Source organism: Pantherophis guttatus, chromosome 18 (genome assembly GCF_059756535.1).
Source record: "Pantherophis guttatus breed Tessera chromosome 18, ASM5975653v1, whole genome shotgun sequence".
Classification (NCBI taxonomy): Eukaryota; Metazoa; Chordata; class Lepidosauria; order Squamata; family Colubridae; genus Pantherophis; species Pantherophis guttatus.
This window is the reverse complement of record NC_142080.1, coordinates 8,274,045-8,290,352: the sequence shown is the minus strand read 5'-3', so window position 1 is coordinate 8,290,352 and position 16,308 is coordinate 8,274,045. Positions and strand designations below refer to the sequence as shown.

General features: G+C 47.5%; 1 protein-coding gene across 1 annotated transcript in view; it reads left to right on the top strand.

Moving 5' to 3' along the window:
• The first annotated feature begins 4,872 nt into the window (after positions 1–4,872).
• The window catches only part of MAP3K11 (mitogen-activated protein kinase kinase kinase 11), a 32,833-nt gene continuing 21,397 nt past the window's right edge, over positions 4,873–16,308 (top strand). Inside the window, exon 1 of the mRNA XM_034424367.2 lies at positions 4,873–6,105. Coding sequence (XP_034280258.2) covers positions 5,391–6,105 — 715 coding nt within the window. The 5' untranslated portion in view covers positions 4,873–5,390. The remainder of the gene's footprint in view (positions 6,106–16,308) is intronic.

Below are 16,308 nucleotides of genomic sequence, written 5' to 3'. Positions count from 1 at the left end.
GGAGGAGTCAGTGGAAGGGCCCGCCTAGAGCTATGGAAAAAGCAGAGGGGTCAGAGAGACACAGAGAAAGGTGAATGCGAGTTCAGTTTTTTGAATGTTGGCTCCCATCCATTAACGCCCCTCCCCATTAACCCCCATTTCTGCTTGGAGACAGAAATGAAGGGGACATTTTTTAAAAAATTTAATTTAATTTAATTTAATTTAATTAATCATATTTCTATGCCGCCCAACTCCCAAGGGACTCTGGGCGGCTTACACCAAAAATAATACAAACAATGAACATAATTTTAAAAAAAAAATTATAAAAGCATTTTAAAAACATTAAAAACCTGCTTTTCCCTAAAATCGAATGCAAATGAAATCCGGAGGATGCTTTGTATTTTCATTTTCATTTTTTTTTTTTTTGTGATTTTAAATTATTTTCTATTGAAAAAAAGCGTCCGATGTATAGGTTTTTTTTAGACTGCAAACAGATTCGGAATAATATATGAAAGATGGGAAAATACATACTTCATATCTATATGTGTGTGTATGTATACTGTATATGTTTATGTATACACACATACTGCACAAAATAGGGAAAGGATTTGTGAAAGGATATAAACCAAAGTGCATGCATACTGAGAGAGAATAAACAGGTAAATAATTATAAATTAAAATATAAATGTGTGTACTGTTAATACTAAAATACATAGCAGGATTATGCATGTTCCTCCTACAAATGTAATCCAGCCAACACCACAAGGTTGGTGTAAATTGTATAATTCAGTCCAATTCAATCGTGAACAGGATGCACTTAAACGATACTACTGGGCAAGGATGGTAAATATCAGTTTTCACTTTCCTACCAGTGAAAGAAAAACAAAATTATTTCAAAGTCGGTAAAGCAACCCAGAAACATTCCACCCAGCTAATGAAATGGCCACCTCTAATTTACTATCTCTAGGTAATAACTGTTTCTACTGTCTTGTCCCAACAGACTTCACGCTTCCTTATCCACCGTTCAAGGAAACGGTGGTGCGCGTGCGCGAATGACTGCCACGGAACCAAATGCGCATGCGAGTCAGATCGGCCGACGGAGGACTGGCGGACTTCTTCCTCCGAAGGAAGACCCTTGTGATAATGCGCATGCGTCAGTTCTCTGACGTTGCTCTCGGTATCTTTACTACAAAGGGCGGGCATTTAAGCGCTTACGCTACTTGCTATTGGGTCCGCTTCCCTTTGAGTGGCGGTCTTGTCCCCCAATGAGAAATGATTTTCAATTCCTGGCTTTGCAAGTCATGAGCCGGAGCTTGATTCTTGCTGCTACTACATTAATATTAATTGCAAATTAATTGCAAATTGCAAGGTGACCACTAGATGGCAGCAGAGATACAGAAAAGAAACGTTGCCACCATCTATTGTCTGTCTCAAATTTTGCATCCCAAAACAATAATTTTTATTTACCATAGCTGCTATTTTTAAAACTTACTAAATAACCTGTCATAACTGTTGCGTCATCATTTCAGAGCTATTTCCTTAGAATTTAGAATTCTTTATTAGCCAAGTGTGATTGGAGACACAAGGAATGTGTCTTATGCTCTCAGTGTACATAAAATGACAAGATTCGTCAGAAATCGTAAGGTAAGGGAAAAATAATTGTTGTAATTTGAATATTATCCTAATGGAAAACCTTTGTAATGGACTTGGTGAGATGGAAGATGGAAGAGACAGAGAAGAAATCTTTGAAGATAACACCGAAATGTCACATGGAAGAAATGAATGATGTACTGTTTGTCTTAAAAAAAAAAAAAAAAAACTTTATATATAAAAAAAAGAATCATAAGGTACAATACTTAATGATAGTCATAGGGTACAAATAAGCAATCGCATCATACCAGGAAATAATCAATATAAATCGTATGGATCCAAGCAGAAAAGTTACAGTCATAGAGTCATAAGTGGGAGGAGATGGGTGGTGGGAACGATGAGAAGACTAATAGTAGTGCAGATTTAGTGAATAGTTTGACAGTGTTGAGGGAATTATTTGTTTAGCAGAGTGATGGCGTTCGGGGGGAAAAACTGTCCTTGTGTCTAGTAGTTCTGGTGTGCAGTGCCCTATAGCATCGTTTTGAGCGTAGGAGTTGAAAGAGTTTATGTCCAGGATGCGAGGGGTCTGTAGATATTTTCACAGCCCTCTTTTTGACTCGTGTGGTATACAGGTTCTCCATGGAAGGCAGTTTGATAGCCATGGTTTTTTCTGCAGTTCTAATGATCCTCGGAAGTCTCTGTCTGTCTTGACCAGAACCAGAATGATTAGCGAAACAGAGTGATGATGGGCAGAATATCAGTGGGCGACGTCTGATTTCCTACCAGCTTGACCACTACTTGACCAGTGGTAGCTGACGAAGGGACCTAAGGTGGCATCAGTCTACTAAACATCTGGGCAGGGCTGTGGCAGTGGTGGCAGTGCTGAAGCAACCACAAATTCCCCCCCAAATTTCCCTCCCCGAAGAATCATGGATCCCAGATTTTAGACGCCTTGTCTGTGTAAATTAAATCTAGGACTACCTGTATTGATACGATTGATACTACACAGAGTGCGGTACTGCAGGCTACTTCTGCCGACTGCCGGCTGCCTGCAATTTGGCAGTTCAAATCTCACCAGGCTCAAGGTTGACTCAGCCTTCCGTCCTTCCAAGGTTGGTAAACTGGGGACCCAGATTGTTAGGGGCAAAAGGCTGACTCTGTAAACCGCTTAGAGAGGGCTGAAAAACACTGCAAAGTGGTATATAAATCTAAGTGCTATTCCTTCCTTCCTTCCTTCCTTCCTTCCTTCCTTCCTTCCTTCCTTCCTTCCTTCCTTCCTTCCTTCCTTCCTTCCTTCCCTCCCTCCCTCCTTCCTTCCTTTCCTCCCTGTGGTTGTATTGCAGGATGACTCTGCCCACTGCCAGCAATTCGATCCTGTCTGGCTCAAGGTTGACTCAGCCTTCCATCCTTCCGAGGTGGCTAAAATGAGGACCCAGATAGTTGGGGCAAGAGGCTGACTCTATAAACCGCTTAGAGAGGGCTGTGAAGCACTGCAAAGCGGTATATAAGTGCTATTAACCTTCCTTCCTTCCCTTCCCCTTCCTTCCTTCCTTCCTTCCTTCCTTCCTTCCTTCCTTCCTTCCTTCCTTCCCTCCCTCCCTCCCTCCCTCCCTCCCTCCCTCCCTCCCTCCCAATGATTAGAATGCAGGGTTGGAGGCTATCTCTGCCCATGTCCAGCAGTTTGATCCTGACTGGCTCAAGGTCGACTCAGCCTTCTGTCCTTCCGTGGTCAGTAAAATGAGGACCCAGACTGTTGGGGGGCAAGAGGCTGACTCTGTAAACCGCTTAGAGAGGGCTGTGAAGCATTGCAAAGCGGTATATAAATGCTATTAACCTTCCTTCCTTCCTTCCTTCCTTCCTTCCTTCCTTCCTTCCTTCCTTCCTTCCTTTCCTCTCCTTCCTTCCTTCCTTCCTTCCTTCCCTCCCTCCCTCCCAATGGTTAGAATGCAGGGTTGCAGGCTATCTCTGCCCATGTCCAGCAGTTTGATCCTGACTGGCTCAAGGTCGACTCAGCCTTCTGTCCTTCCGAGGTCAGTAAAATGAGGACCCAGACTGTTGGGGGGCAAGGGGCTGACTCTATAAACCACTTAGAGAGGGTTGTAAAGCACTGTAAAGTGGCATATAAGTCTAAGTATCCCTCTGGAATACGAATAATCCCAGATCTTCGCACTTTCCGACGTGCCTTGAAGACCATTCTGTTTCAACAAGCAGGGCTAGCATAAACATCTACATTCTATGCCAAGGTCTTAGCAGATACACCAAGTTAATCCAATTTATTATTTACTGTTTATAAAAAAAAATAAAAAGTTATTATATGTATATGAAATCTTAATCTGTTCACCGCCCTGAGTCCTTCGGGAGAAGGGCGGTATAGAAATTCATTCAATCAATCAATCAAATCAATCAATAAATGCTATTGCTATCAACCAAAAACCCTTCTTGAAAAAAAAGGAGTTAATTTGAACAGGCTCGAAACAAAGAGCCATGATGACCCATTCAGACGTTCAAATCGATGCGGGGTTTCCTTATTCAGCTGCAAGCGGCAAACCGCGCAAAAGAAAAATAAAATAAAATAAAATAAAAAAGTCTCCCTGGCCATCAGACTCTCCAGATTCCTCGATCCTCCCAAGCTCACCACCCCCTTAAGAAGGGATCCTCCAGGGCGAGGCACTCGATCTCCCATCAGCTCCAACTCCAGCTCCCATCATCCCCAACTCCAGCTCCCATCATCCCCAACTCCAGCTCTCATCACTCCCAACTCCAGCTGCCATCACTCCCAACTTCCATCACCCCCAACTTCAGCTCCCATCACTCCCATCACCAACTCCAGCTCCCATCACTCCCAACTCCTGCTCCCAGCAACCCCAACTCCAGCTCTAATCACTCCCATCACCCCCCAACTCCAGCTCCCATCACTCCCAACTCCAGCTGCCATCACTCCCATCACCCCTAACTCCAGCTCCCATCACTCCCAACTCCTGCTCCCATCAACCCCAAATCCAGCTCTAATCACTCCCATCACTCCCAACTCCAGCTCCCATCACTCCCAACTCCAGCTCCCATCACTCCCAACTCCTGCTCCCATCAACCCCAACTCCAGCGCTCATCACTCCCAACTCCTGCTTCCATCATCCCCAACTTCATGGGGAATCGAGGCGGCCCAAAGTTTGGAGGAAAAGCAGCCTCTCGCTCGGAGACGAGGAGCGCTGTGCGCCCCGGAGGCTGGCGCCGCTTCTGCCCCGTCCCAGCAGGGTTGGCAAAGCGGGCGAAGGCGGCGCTGGGCTCGGCTCCAAGCCCGGGGCCAGCCTCGCCTTGTCTTCCCGTCGGAGAAGGGAGCGCCAGCTAGCCGGGGAGACCCGCCTCCAAAGCGGGGCAGTCCCAGCCGGCCAGACCCGCCCTCGCCTTCCCAGCCTTGCCCGCCTCGCTCCGTCCGGCCGCTCGGAGGGAAAGGAAAAGGACCGGGGCAAAGGAGCCGTCGGGGGACGCTTTGCAAGACCCGGGTTGCCTCCGTTGCCGGCCGGGATCTTGGCGGGAAGGATCCGGGAATCCCTCCCCTCCGCTGGATCGGGATCCTTCGCGGGGAAAGGACGAGGAAGCAACCGCGATCTACCCGGGGCCTCCGCCCGCGCCCACGGAGGAGGAAGAGATCGCGGCGCCCGCGGGCGCCTGAGAAGCCTTGGAGGGGCATGTAGAGCCCGACCGGGTTGCAGACGTGGATGGCCTTTCCCGATGGGAGGGGGTTTGAGCTAGCTCCGGAGCTCTCCCCGTGGTCTCCTTTCCGGGGTCCATGTTCCTGGACCCGATGAGGCCGGGAGGGCACGATGGAGCCACTGAAAAGCATGTTCCGGAAAGCCCCTCTGGTGGGCGGCTGGGGGCCAGGCTCCCGAGTCGGGGGTCCCATCACTTGCGCCAACCCGGTCTGGACGGCGTTGTTTGACTACGAGGCCGCCAGCACGGACGAGCTGACCCTGCGCAAGGGCGACTTGGTGGAAGTCTTGTCCTGGGATTCGGCCATCTCCGGCGACGAAGGCTGGTGGGCCGGGAAGCTGAACGACCGGGTGGGCATCTTCCCTGCGAATTATGTCTCGCCCAAGACGGGGGCGTACGCGGCGCCCGCGGACCCTCCCGAGGCTGACTTTCGGGATCTGACGCTGGAGGAAGTGATCGGGGTGGGGGGCTTCGGGAAGGTCTACCGGGGTAGCTGGAAGGGGCAGTTGGTAGCGGTCAAGGCGGCCCGTCAGGATCCGGACGAGGACATCAGTACTACGGCCGAGCGGGTGCGCCAGGAAGCTCGTCTCTTTGCCATGCTGAAGCACCCCAACATCATCGTCCTGAAGGCCGTCTGCCTGCAGGGGCCCAACCTGTGTTTGGTGATGGAGTATGCGGCCGGAGGACCACTCAGCCGGATGCTGGCCGGACGCCGCATCCCGCCGCACATCCTCATCAACTGGGCAGTCCAGATCGCGCAAGGCATGGAGTACCTTCACTGTGGCGCCATCGTGCCCGTCATCCACCGGGATCTGAAATCCAACAACAGTAAGTCTCGGGGAGACATCTGTCTAGATTTGAACCCAGGTCTGGCTACACGGGCCACAGCCGAGCGGGGACAGTGGCTCCAGATTCAGGCTGGCCCTGAATTGTTCCTGCCATTTTTTTTACAGGTAGTCCTCGAGTTACGATCCACATTACTGTTACTAAGCCAGACATTTCTTTTAGTGCATTTTGTCTCATTTTACAGCCTTTCTTGCCACCGTTATTAAGTGAATCGCTGCCGGTGTTTTAAGTTAGCTTCCCCATTGATTTTGCTTGTGAGAAGGTCCCCCGCAAAAAAAAGGATCACATGGTTCCAGGACACGGAAACTGTCATAAATACATGCCAGCTGCCAAGCGTGCCAAATTTTAATCATATGACCACAGGGAACGGTCATAAGTGTGAAAATCGTTCATCAATCACTTTTTTCCAGGGCTGCTGTCATTTTGAACGGTTAAGCGTTTTAAAGTCAAGGGCTGTTTTAATTTTATTTATTTACCTAGTATTTTATTTTTTAATCTTTCTTTTTGGGTAAAATCCTAGGGTATTGATGGGACACGTCCAAAATGTCAAAACATCAGCTGGACCAATCAAAGTCCTGTTTTCAAATTGTGCAGAAAAAGCGGCCATTTTGAAGTTTTGGACCACTCTGTGCACTTTTCTACATCCAGGAAAACTTAAAATAAATTCTAATTTGGGTTCTTCGCATTCTTTTTCTTCCCAGCCACAGTTTTCAGATTTCTCCCTTCTACCTGGGGTTTCCTGAAATTTTGGGGTGTCGTTCAAAAGCTCTCTCACACACACCCCATCTTGCTAAACAATTGTTAAAGCGGCATTTTCCCTTTGTTCCAAGTAATTTCTGAGGAAAAATGTGGCATCCGGCAGATTAATTGATTCTTTCGAATTCTAGATCATTACTTCTCAAGTTCCGCCACTTTAAGATGAGGGGAACTTCAGCTCCCAGAATTCCTCAGCCAGCTATGTTTACAGGGGAATTCTGGGAGTTGAAGTCCATTCATTTTAAAGTCTAAGGTTCAGAATCACTGCTCTAGATCAATGTTTCCCAACCTCTGCCAATTTAAGATGGATGGACTTCAACTCCCAGAATTCCTTACCAGCTATGTTTACTGAGGAATTCTGGGAGTTGAAGTCCATTTTTAAAGTTTCAAAGGTTGAGAAACACTGTTTTAGATCAATGTTTCTCAACCTCTGCCAATTAAAGATGGGGGGACTTCAACTCCCAGAATTCCCCAGCCAGCCATGCCTGCTAGGTAATTCTGGGAGTTGAAGTCCATTTAGATCAATGTTTCTCAACCTCTGCCAATTTAAGATGGAGGGACTTCAACTCCCAGAATTCCCCAGCCAGCCATGCCTGCTAGGGAATTCTGGGAGTTGACCTCCATTCATTTTAAACTCTCTAAGATTGAGAAACACTGCTCTAGATCAATGTTTCTCAACTTCAGCTGCTTTAAGATGGACGGACCTCAACTCCCAAAATTCCCCAGCCAGCCATGCCTGCTAGGGAATTCTGGGAGTTGACCTCCATTCATTTTAAAGTCTCTAAGGTTGAGAATCACTGCTCTAGATCGATGTATCTCATCCTGGGGCACTTTAAGAGGAGTGGACTTCAACTCCCAGAATTCTTCTGGCTGGGGAATTCTGGGAATTGAAGTCCAAACCCCACCCCCTCTTAAAGTGGTACAGTTGAGAAACACAATTCTAGATCCAGGCATAACTTTCTCCCCCTGTTGCTAGACAAGATCCTCCCCCAGCTCTCCTGGATCTGAGACAAGCGTGCCTCTGAGCATACACAGAGTTTTCTCTTTTCCTCACAGTTTCCACTTAACTGGGACGGGCATGGGGCAGGATTTTTAAACCAGAGGCAGGCATACATGAAGAAAAGACCCCAGGCCATCCTGTTTGCCCTCCACCCTCCCGTCCCCCGTCCCCCCCGCCCCCGGCATGGCCAGTTTGATCCCCTGTTCCGATCCTGAAGTTTGCCACCAGCTGATGACTGAAACTGACCCGAGTGACCCCCGAGGAGGAAGTGACGGTGATGGCCAGTCTCTCCCCTGGCCTTGCGCTTCCTCTCGTCAGGGCGAGATGCCTGTTTTTCTTTCCATGCAAAACAAAAACTCGACAGATTTCCGCTGGAAACCGGCAGAGAAAACTGGGAGGTTCTTTCTTGCAAATGATTTCCAGCGTGTTGCAAAGTAGTAGAAGGGCTAGTAGTAGAACTTTTAAAAGCTCAAGTGGGCAGGGGCTCCGTAGGATCTGGGAAAGAAAAATAAAATAAAATAAAAATAAAAACTTCGCACATGGGCAGAGTTTGTGCGTTGGAATGTTAGAATCTGGGGTCGCAAAGTAGGAATGCAAACACACAGATAGTAATCGATTTGCAAAAGTCCGTTTAGGGGCCACTCGAAGTTACGACGACACTGAAAAAGGTGACTTAGGACCGTTTTTCCACACTTACGACCGTTGTAGCTTTCCCCACGGTCAACGTGATTTACATGCGGATGCTTGACACCCGACTCGTATTTATGACGGTCGCAATGATGCCCCCGGGGCCACGTGATCTGCTTTTGTGACCTTCTGACAAGCAAAGTCCATGTGGGGGGGGGGGAGAGACCTGATTCACTTAACCACCGTGGTACTCATTTGAGAACCGCAGTGATTCACTTAACAACGGTGGCGAGAAACGTTGCAAAATGGGGCAAACTCCCTTAACAAACTTCTCACTTGACAACATAAATTTTGAGCTCAGTTGGGGTCATGAGTCGGAGGTACGGGGGCACTGAAAAAAGTGACTTGTGACTATTTTTCACACGGCCGTTTCCCCTATTGTCACCTGATCAATTGACATGTATTTATGTGTATTTATTGCTGTGTCCCAGAGTTGTATGGTTTTCCTTTTGCGATCTTTTGACAAGCAAATTCAACGGGAAAAGCCAGATTCATTTAAACAACCGTGTCATTAATTAAACGACGGCAGTGATTCACTTAACAACGGTGGCGAGCAAGGTCGCAAAATGGGGAACAACGTCCCTTAACAACCACCTTATTTAGCAAACGGAAATTTGGGATTCCGTTGTGTTTGTAAGTCAAAGGACTTCCTTCTCAATAAAATCAGGATTTCTTCAGGCAAAAACCCGTTTCTTGAGCTGCAGAACTTAATTCCCTCAGCTGTAGGGATCAAGGAACTGTAGTGGGAAAGGATATCAAGAGGTCATCTAGTCTAACCCGGCTCTCTCGTCAGGCTAGGATTTGCCAAAGCATGTTGGATCAGATAGTAAGATATATATTAGGAGGAAACATGGTACATAGGTTATGAGTTCTCCATCTCTGGGTTTTTAAGGAAGAGGTTGAATCGCCACCTCTCACGAATAAATTTAATGACTGGCCTTGTACTCTGCGAAGGGTTGGACTAGATGATCTTTGGCATTCTTTCCACGCCCACAACACTATGATCCTAAGAGGTGTCCCAGGTGAATGTTCTCTGGATTTATTGTAACCCATTTAATTCCGAAGCATGATCTCCCCCGCCATAACCCTCCCAATGTGCTGAACTACAATTCCCATCCTCCAGCATCTGAACACATTAGAAGTTGCAGATTGGTTTGATGAAGGAGGGTAGCACAGTTGTGCTATGGGGTTTTTTGGGGGGGTATTAAGTTGTGATGAAATGGTTTTGCCTAAAATTGCACCTTTTTTCTTTAGCTTCCTTGTGACCAATCCTGGCTCAAGAGCTGGATTTGAACCCAGATCCAAAACCTAATAAGAGGCATATCTTAAGAGGGAGGAAGGGGAAATGTTGAGCAAAAGATGGAAAGGATCCACTGCAAATTTCCCTTTTCATCGGCCCGCTCACTGGTTTTCCACAAGTCAAGGAATAAATAAATATATGGGAAAATGCAGGTTACAGTTAGTTCTCGACTTACGCCATTCATTTAGGGGCCGTTTGAAGTTACAGTGACACTGAAAAAAGCGACTTACCTTATGACCCTTTTTCACACTTACGACCTTGGCAGCATTCCCATGGTCACGTGATCAAAATTCAGCCCCTTGGCAACTGACTCATACTTACGACGGTTGCAGTGTCCTGGGGTCACGCAATCCCCTTTTGCAACTTTCTGACGAGCGATGTCAAACGAGGAAGCCCGATTCATTTAACAACCGTGTGACTAACTGAACAAATGCACTGATTCATTTAGCAACTGTGGCAAGAAAGGTCGTAAAATGGGGGCAAAACTCACTTAACAACTGTCCTGCTTTGCAACGTAAATTTTGGGCTCCATTGTGGTCGTAAATCGAGGACTCCCCGTATTTAAAAAACGGCTTGGGAAAAGCTGTTTCCCAGTTTGGAAACAGATCATAGCTAATCCTCAAGCAAGGTGGTTAACCCTAACCATGACCCCCTGAATGCCACGTCCGTCGTAAATAGAGCCCAACATTTCTGTCGCTAAGTGAAGCATTTGTTAAGTGAGCTTTGCCCCCATTTTACGACCCTTCGTGCCACAGTTGTTAAGCGAATCATTGCAGTTGTTAAGATAGTAACACCGTCATTAAGTGAATCCGGCTTCTCCATTGACTTGGCTTATCGGAAGGTCGCAAAAGGGGATCACTGCAACAGTCATAAATATGAATCAACTATCAAGCGTCTGAATTGTGATCATGTGACCACGGGGATGTTGCAAACGGTCGTTAAGTGTGAAAAACGGTCCTAGAATCGCTTTTTTCAGTGCCGTCGTAACTTTGAACGGTAGCTCAGTGAAACTGTTCATAAGTCGAGAACTACATGTACATGCCGGTTACCAAGGGCCTGAATTTGAATCAATTTGAGTCCAACGTTTCTGTTCTTAAGTGAAACATTTCATAAGTGAGTTTTGTCTCGTTTTACGACATTTCTTGCGTTTGTTTTTCTCCAGTCTTTCTGACGAGACAATTATGTGGATGTATGTATGCCACAACATCTCCGGGACTTGAATTCGGTTCAGAAAAGATTTTCGCCTCCTCTTTATCTCGTCTTTGGGGAAAACACCGAAGTTGCTTGATAATTAAATTAATATCCTTTCAGGCTGCAGGGCAACAGGGAGAGAGAATAATTGAGGGAAGGCAGATGTGAGGTTTGTCTCTTAGACAAACACGTCTGTACTTCAGCCTTCCTCTTTAAGGGATTTTTATTTTGTTTTTTTGTTCCTAAAATCCAAAACGGTTTCATTTTTCGGCCTTCCGTCCTTGCGCCGTGTGTGTAAAACGGAAATCTCGTGAGCTGGGTTGCTTCAACCAAGCAATCGTGGTGTAGCGTGTTCTCTGAGACACCAAAACTTTCCTGAACTTGTGGAACCTGATTTTTTTTTAAAAAAACACGGTTTACACAATCTTCATCCTTCCTGTATTAGAAGGATGGAGCCCTGGTTTGATTCGGCGTAGGATTCGAACCTGAGGCATTTGTGTAATTGCGAAATGACTCTAGAACCGGTGGCACGCGGAGCCATATCTGTGGGCACGCGAGCATTGCCCTAGCTCAGCTCCAGCACGCATGCACGCGCTGGCCAGCTGATTTTTGGGCCTTCCAGGCCCACCGGAAGTCAGGAAAGGGGCCGTTTCCGGCCTCAGGAAGGCCTCTGTGGGGTGGGGAAGGCTGTTTTGGCCCTCCCCAGATTCCTACTGGGACCACTATGCCATTGCGTGCCAAAAGGGAGCATGGGGGGATTGCGTGTGCATGCACGGGGGAGGGGCATTGAATTATGGTGTGGGCATGCACACAAACAACCCCCCTGCATTCCCCCCCCCCACTTTTGGCACATGATGGCAAAAAGGTTAGCCGTCATTGCTCTAGAACAAGCTAGGAAACAGTTGTTTCCTACAATCAAGGTTCTAATATAAACTGGGGTTTAACGGCTTAAACCGCCCCACGCTCCCAACACTTTTGGCACGCGATGGCATGGTAGGCCTGTTTTTTTGCCCTCCCCAGGCTCCAGAGCCTTTCTAGAAGCCTGGGGAGGGTGAAAACGGCCTTCCCCACCCCCTCGGAGGCCCTCCGGAGGCTGGAAATGGCCCGTTTGCCTGACTTCCGGTGGGTCCGGAAGGCTCAAAAATCAGCTGGCCAGCGCGCGCAAGAGTGCCAGAGCTAAGCTAGAGCAATGCTCGCGTGCCCACCGATATGGCTCCGTGTGCCACCATCACAGGCTTAAACCTGGATCTTCTAACGGTTCTGGAGCATGACAGGTGAATAATATCTGGTTTCCCCGAAAATAGGATCCAACCGGAAAATAAGCCCTAGCATGATTTTTTTTCAGGATGATCGTAATATAAGCCCTACTACCCCAAAAATAAGCCCCAGTTAAATTCATCAGCCAGACAGACACAATTAGTTCCGTATTTTCCCCCCAAATAAAACCTAACCAGAAAATAAGCCCTTAATGCAACTTTTGGAACAAAAAATAACATAAGACGCGGTCTTATTTTCGGGAAAACACAGTCATAACACATGGTACTTCTGAGCATGTGCAGAGTGCACTTCCTTCACTCTTGTGTTATTACAAATAGTCCTTGACTTACAACAGTGACCATTCAAAGTTACGACGGCACTGGAAAAAAATGACTTGGGACCATTTTTCACACGTACGACGGTTGCAGCATCCCCGCATCAAAATTCAGACGCTTGGCAACTGACTCATATTTATGACCGTCGCAGTCATGGGATCCCCTTTGGCGACCTACCAGCAAGCAGAGTCAACGGGGAAGCCAGGTTCACTTAACAAACCATGTTACTAACTGAACAACTGCAGTGATTCGCATAACGACGGTTGGCAAGAAAGTCCTTAAAATGGGGGCAAAAGTCACTTCATAAACGTCTCCCTTAGCAACAGAAATATTGGGCTGTTGTGGTCGTACGTCGAGGACTACCTGTATTCCTGTCAAGAAGCACCTTGCTTTACGACCACACTGGGTACCAGAACTTTCCATTGCTAAGCAAGATGGCTCTTAAGTGAGTCGCACCCGATATTATAACTTTTTACCCATGGTTGTTAAGTGAATCACTCAGTCGTTAAGCGAATCCGGCTACCCCCATTAAGCCTGCTTGTCGGAAGTCTCCAAATGGTAATCAGATGAGCCCAGGATGCTGCAGCCATCATCATAAATACACACTGCTCGCAAAGCACCCAAATTTTCATTACGTGACCATGGGGGAAAGTGGTCATAACTCTGAGAACCGGTTGTAAGTCGCTGTTCCGGTGCCAGAGTAACTTTGAACAGTCGCGAAACGAAATCATTGTAAATCGAGGAATATCTTATAGCAAAGTAGCAAGCCACTATTTTCGGAGGGTTAGAGACAGCTATAAATTCCGGTTGTCAACAATCACAATTTTTTTCCCCTCCACTTCCGATCCGGCAGGTTTTAAAAGGATGGTAGAAAAACCTGCCGGACCTGTTTATCAGAAAGGAAAAAATGGCAAAGGCAAAAGGTTGCTTTCAGACAATTGGCAGTCATCTGGTTAGGAAAGTCTGAATTTAAATTTTAATTTAACAGATTAACAGAGTTGGAAGGGACCTGATAGGTCCGTGATGGCGAAAATATGTCACGCGCGCCACAGGTGGCACATGGGGCCATATTGGTGGGCACGAGAGCGTTGCCCTAGCTCAGCTCTGGCACGCAGCCTCTGGAGGGCCTCCAGGGTGGGTGGGGAAGGCTGTTTTCGCCCTCTCCAGGCTTCTAGAAAGGCTCTGGAGCCTGGGGAGAGCGAAAAACGGGCCTTTTGGTCCCACTGGAAGTTGGCAAACAGGCTGTTTCTGACCTCTGGAGGGCCTCCGGGTGATGGAGAAGGCCGTTTCGTCCTCCCCAGGCTTCTAGAAAGCCTCTGGAGCCTGGCGAGGGCAAAAACAGGCCTACCAGGCTCACCATGCCATCGCGTGCCAAAAGCGTGGGGAGCGTCATATGTACATGTGTGAGGGGGGGAGCATTGAATTATGGGTGTGGGCACGCAGACGCACTCCCCCCACTTTTGGCACGCGACGGCAAAAAAGTTAGCCATCACTGTTATAGGTCATCTAGTCCAATTCCCCACTCCCCGCCTAAGCAGGAGACCCTACCCCATTTCTGAGAGATGGTAGTCCAATCTTTTCTTGAAAGCCTCCAGGGATGAAGTTCCCACAACTTCCGAAGGCAACTTCTGTTCCATGGGCTGATTGTTCTCACTTTATATATTTATAAACATTTACAGCTGATGGATTTATCTATTACAGGCGGTCCGCAATTTTCTGTCCCCTGCCGAGCCCCAAATTTATATTGTTAAGTGAGACTGCAGTTGTTAAGTTAGTAACACAATTGTTATGTGAATTTGGCTTCCCCATGGATTTGGCTTGTTGGAAGGGACGCGGCCACTGTCATAAATATGAGTCAGTGGCCATTGCATCTGAATTTTTGATCAGCTGACAGTGGGGATGCTGTGGCAGTCGTTAAGTGTGAAAAATGATCATAAGGATATCGGATACAGGGTCATAAACCTATACCATTTCAGACAAATGGTTGTCCAATCTCTTCTTAAAAACTGCCAGCCTACAACTTCTGGTGGCAAGTTGTTCCACTGGTCAATTGTCCTCACTGTCAGGAAATTTCTCCTCAATTCCAGGTTGCTTCTCTCCTTGATCAGTTTCCATCCGTTGCTTCTTCTCCTGTCTTCGGGTACTTTGGAGAATAGCTTGACTCCCTCTTCTTTGGGGCAGCCCCTCAAATATTGGAAGATGCTATCATGTCTCCCCTAGTCCTTCTTTTCACTTGACTAGCTATACCCAACTCCTTCGTATGTTTCAGCCTCCAGTCCCCTAATCCTCTTCGTTGCTCTTCTCTGCACTCTTTCCAGTCTCTCAACATCTTTTTTTTAATATTGTGGCGACCAAAACTGGATGCCATATTCCAAGCGTGACATTATAAAGCAATATTAATACCATTTCTTGGGCTCCGTGTAAGAATTTGCAGGAGGGTAACGCTTAGATGATCCTGAGTAGGGTTTTTCCTGCTCGGGCCGGCGGGGTTGGACTAGATGACCTACAAGGTCCCTTCCAACTCTTGACAATCCTGTATTCCCTCATTAATCTTATACTGGGATAAAATCCAAAGTCACTTTGCAGGGCCAGAGTATAATTTCTAGATTTGGGTTTGCTGACCTCAAATTCACACTGGGGCATTTACTCCCCCCCCCCACTCAAACGCCACTCACCTACCCCCCCCCTCCTTGGCTGCTGCTCCTGCTTTTCAGGAGTTGGCAAGCACAGGAAATTGTGAATTTGAGGAGGGGAGGTTGGTTTGTGCAGCAGCACAGTAGCTGCATCCTCTCCCTTCCCCCCCTCCCTCCTTTCCGCTTTCTCATCTCGCCACGGGAATCCAGCTTCACCAGTCGCTTCCTTCCTTATTGCTGGTTTCGCGCAGACCGGTTGCGACACGAAGCCAGCATTCTTTGCCTTCCAGCAAACCAAGAAGGGGGTGGGGGGGGCTGTCCTTTCTAGACGGGGCACGCATTTACCGGAAATGTTGTGATGGCTTTCGGGGAGAAAAACCAGAATGGGCGGTGGAGAGGGAGAGACAAATTCATGAGGTCTAGCAGCTTTCCGTTTTTTTAATTTGTTTGTGGAATTGTGGCGTGCAGCCCATCTCGCCGATAAGGCGATTTTCGATCTTTCTTTTTTTTTGCCTTAAAAATATTCCTCCTTGACCGGGCAGCAAATTCAAGGCGAGACGGATGGCATGTAACTCTACTCCATAAAATAAAATTGAAAAATAAAGATTCCCACTCCGGCTGTCTTCATCTCACACACTTTCCCCTTGCTGAAATCTCCTTCTAACAGGAACAGGAATTTTGTACAGTTAGCCCTACACTTACGACCGGAGAAGATTCCTGCGAGTCCCTTGGACTGCAAGGCCATCCAACTGGTCGGTCCTAGAGGCGATCAACCCTGACTGCTCTCTAGAAGGCCAGATCCTGAAGATGAAACTCAAATCCTTTGGCCACCTAATGAGAAGGAAGGAAGGACTCCCTGGAGAAGAGCCCAATGCTGGGAACGATGGAGGGCAAAAGAAGAAGGAGGGGATGGCAGAGAACGAGGTGGCTGGATGGAGTCACTGAAGCAGTCAGCGTGAGCTTAAATGGCCTCCGGAGGATGGCAGGGGACAGGAGGAACGTTGTCCATGGGATCGTGATGGGTTG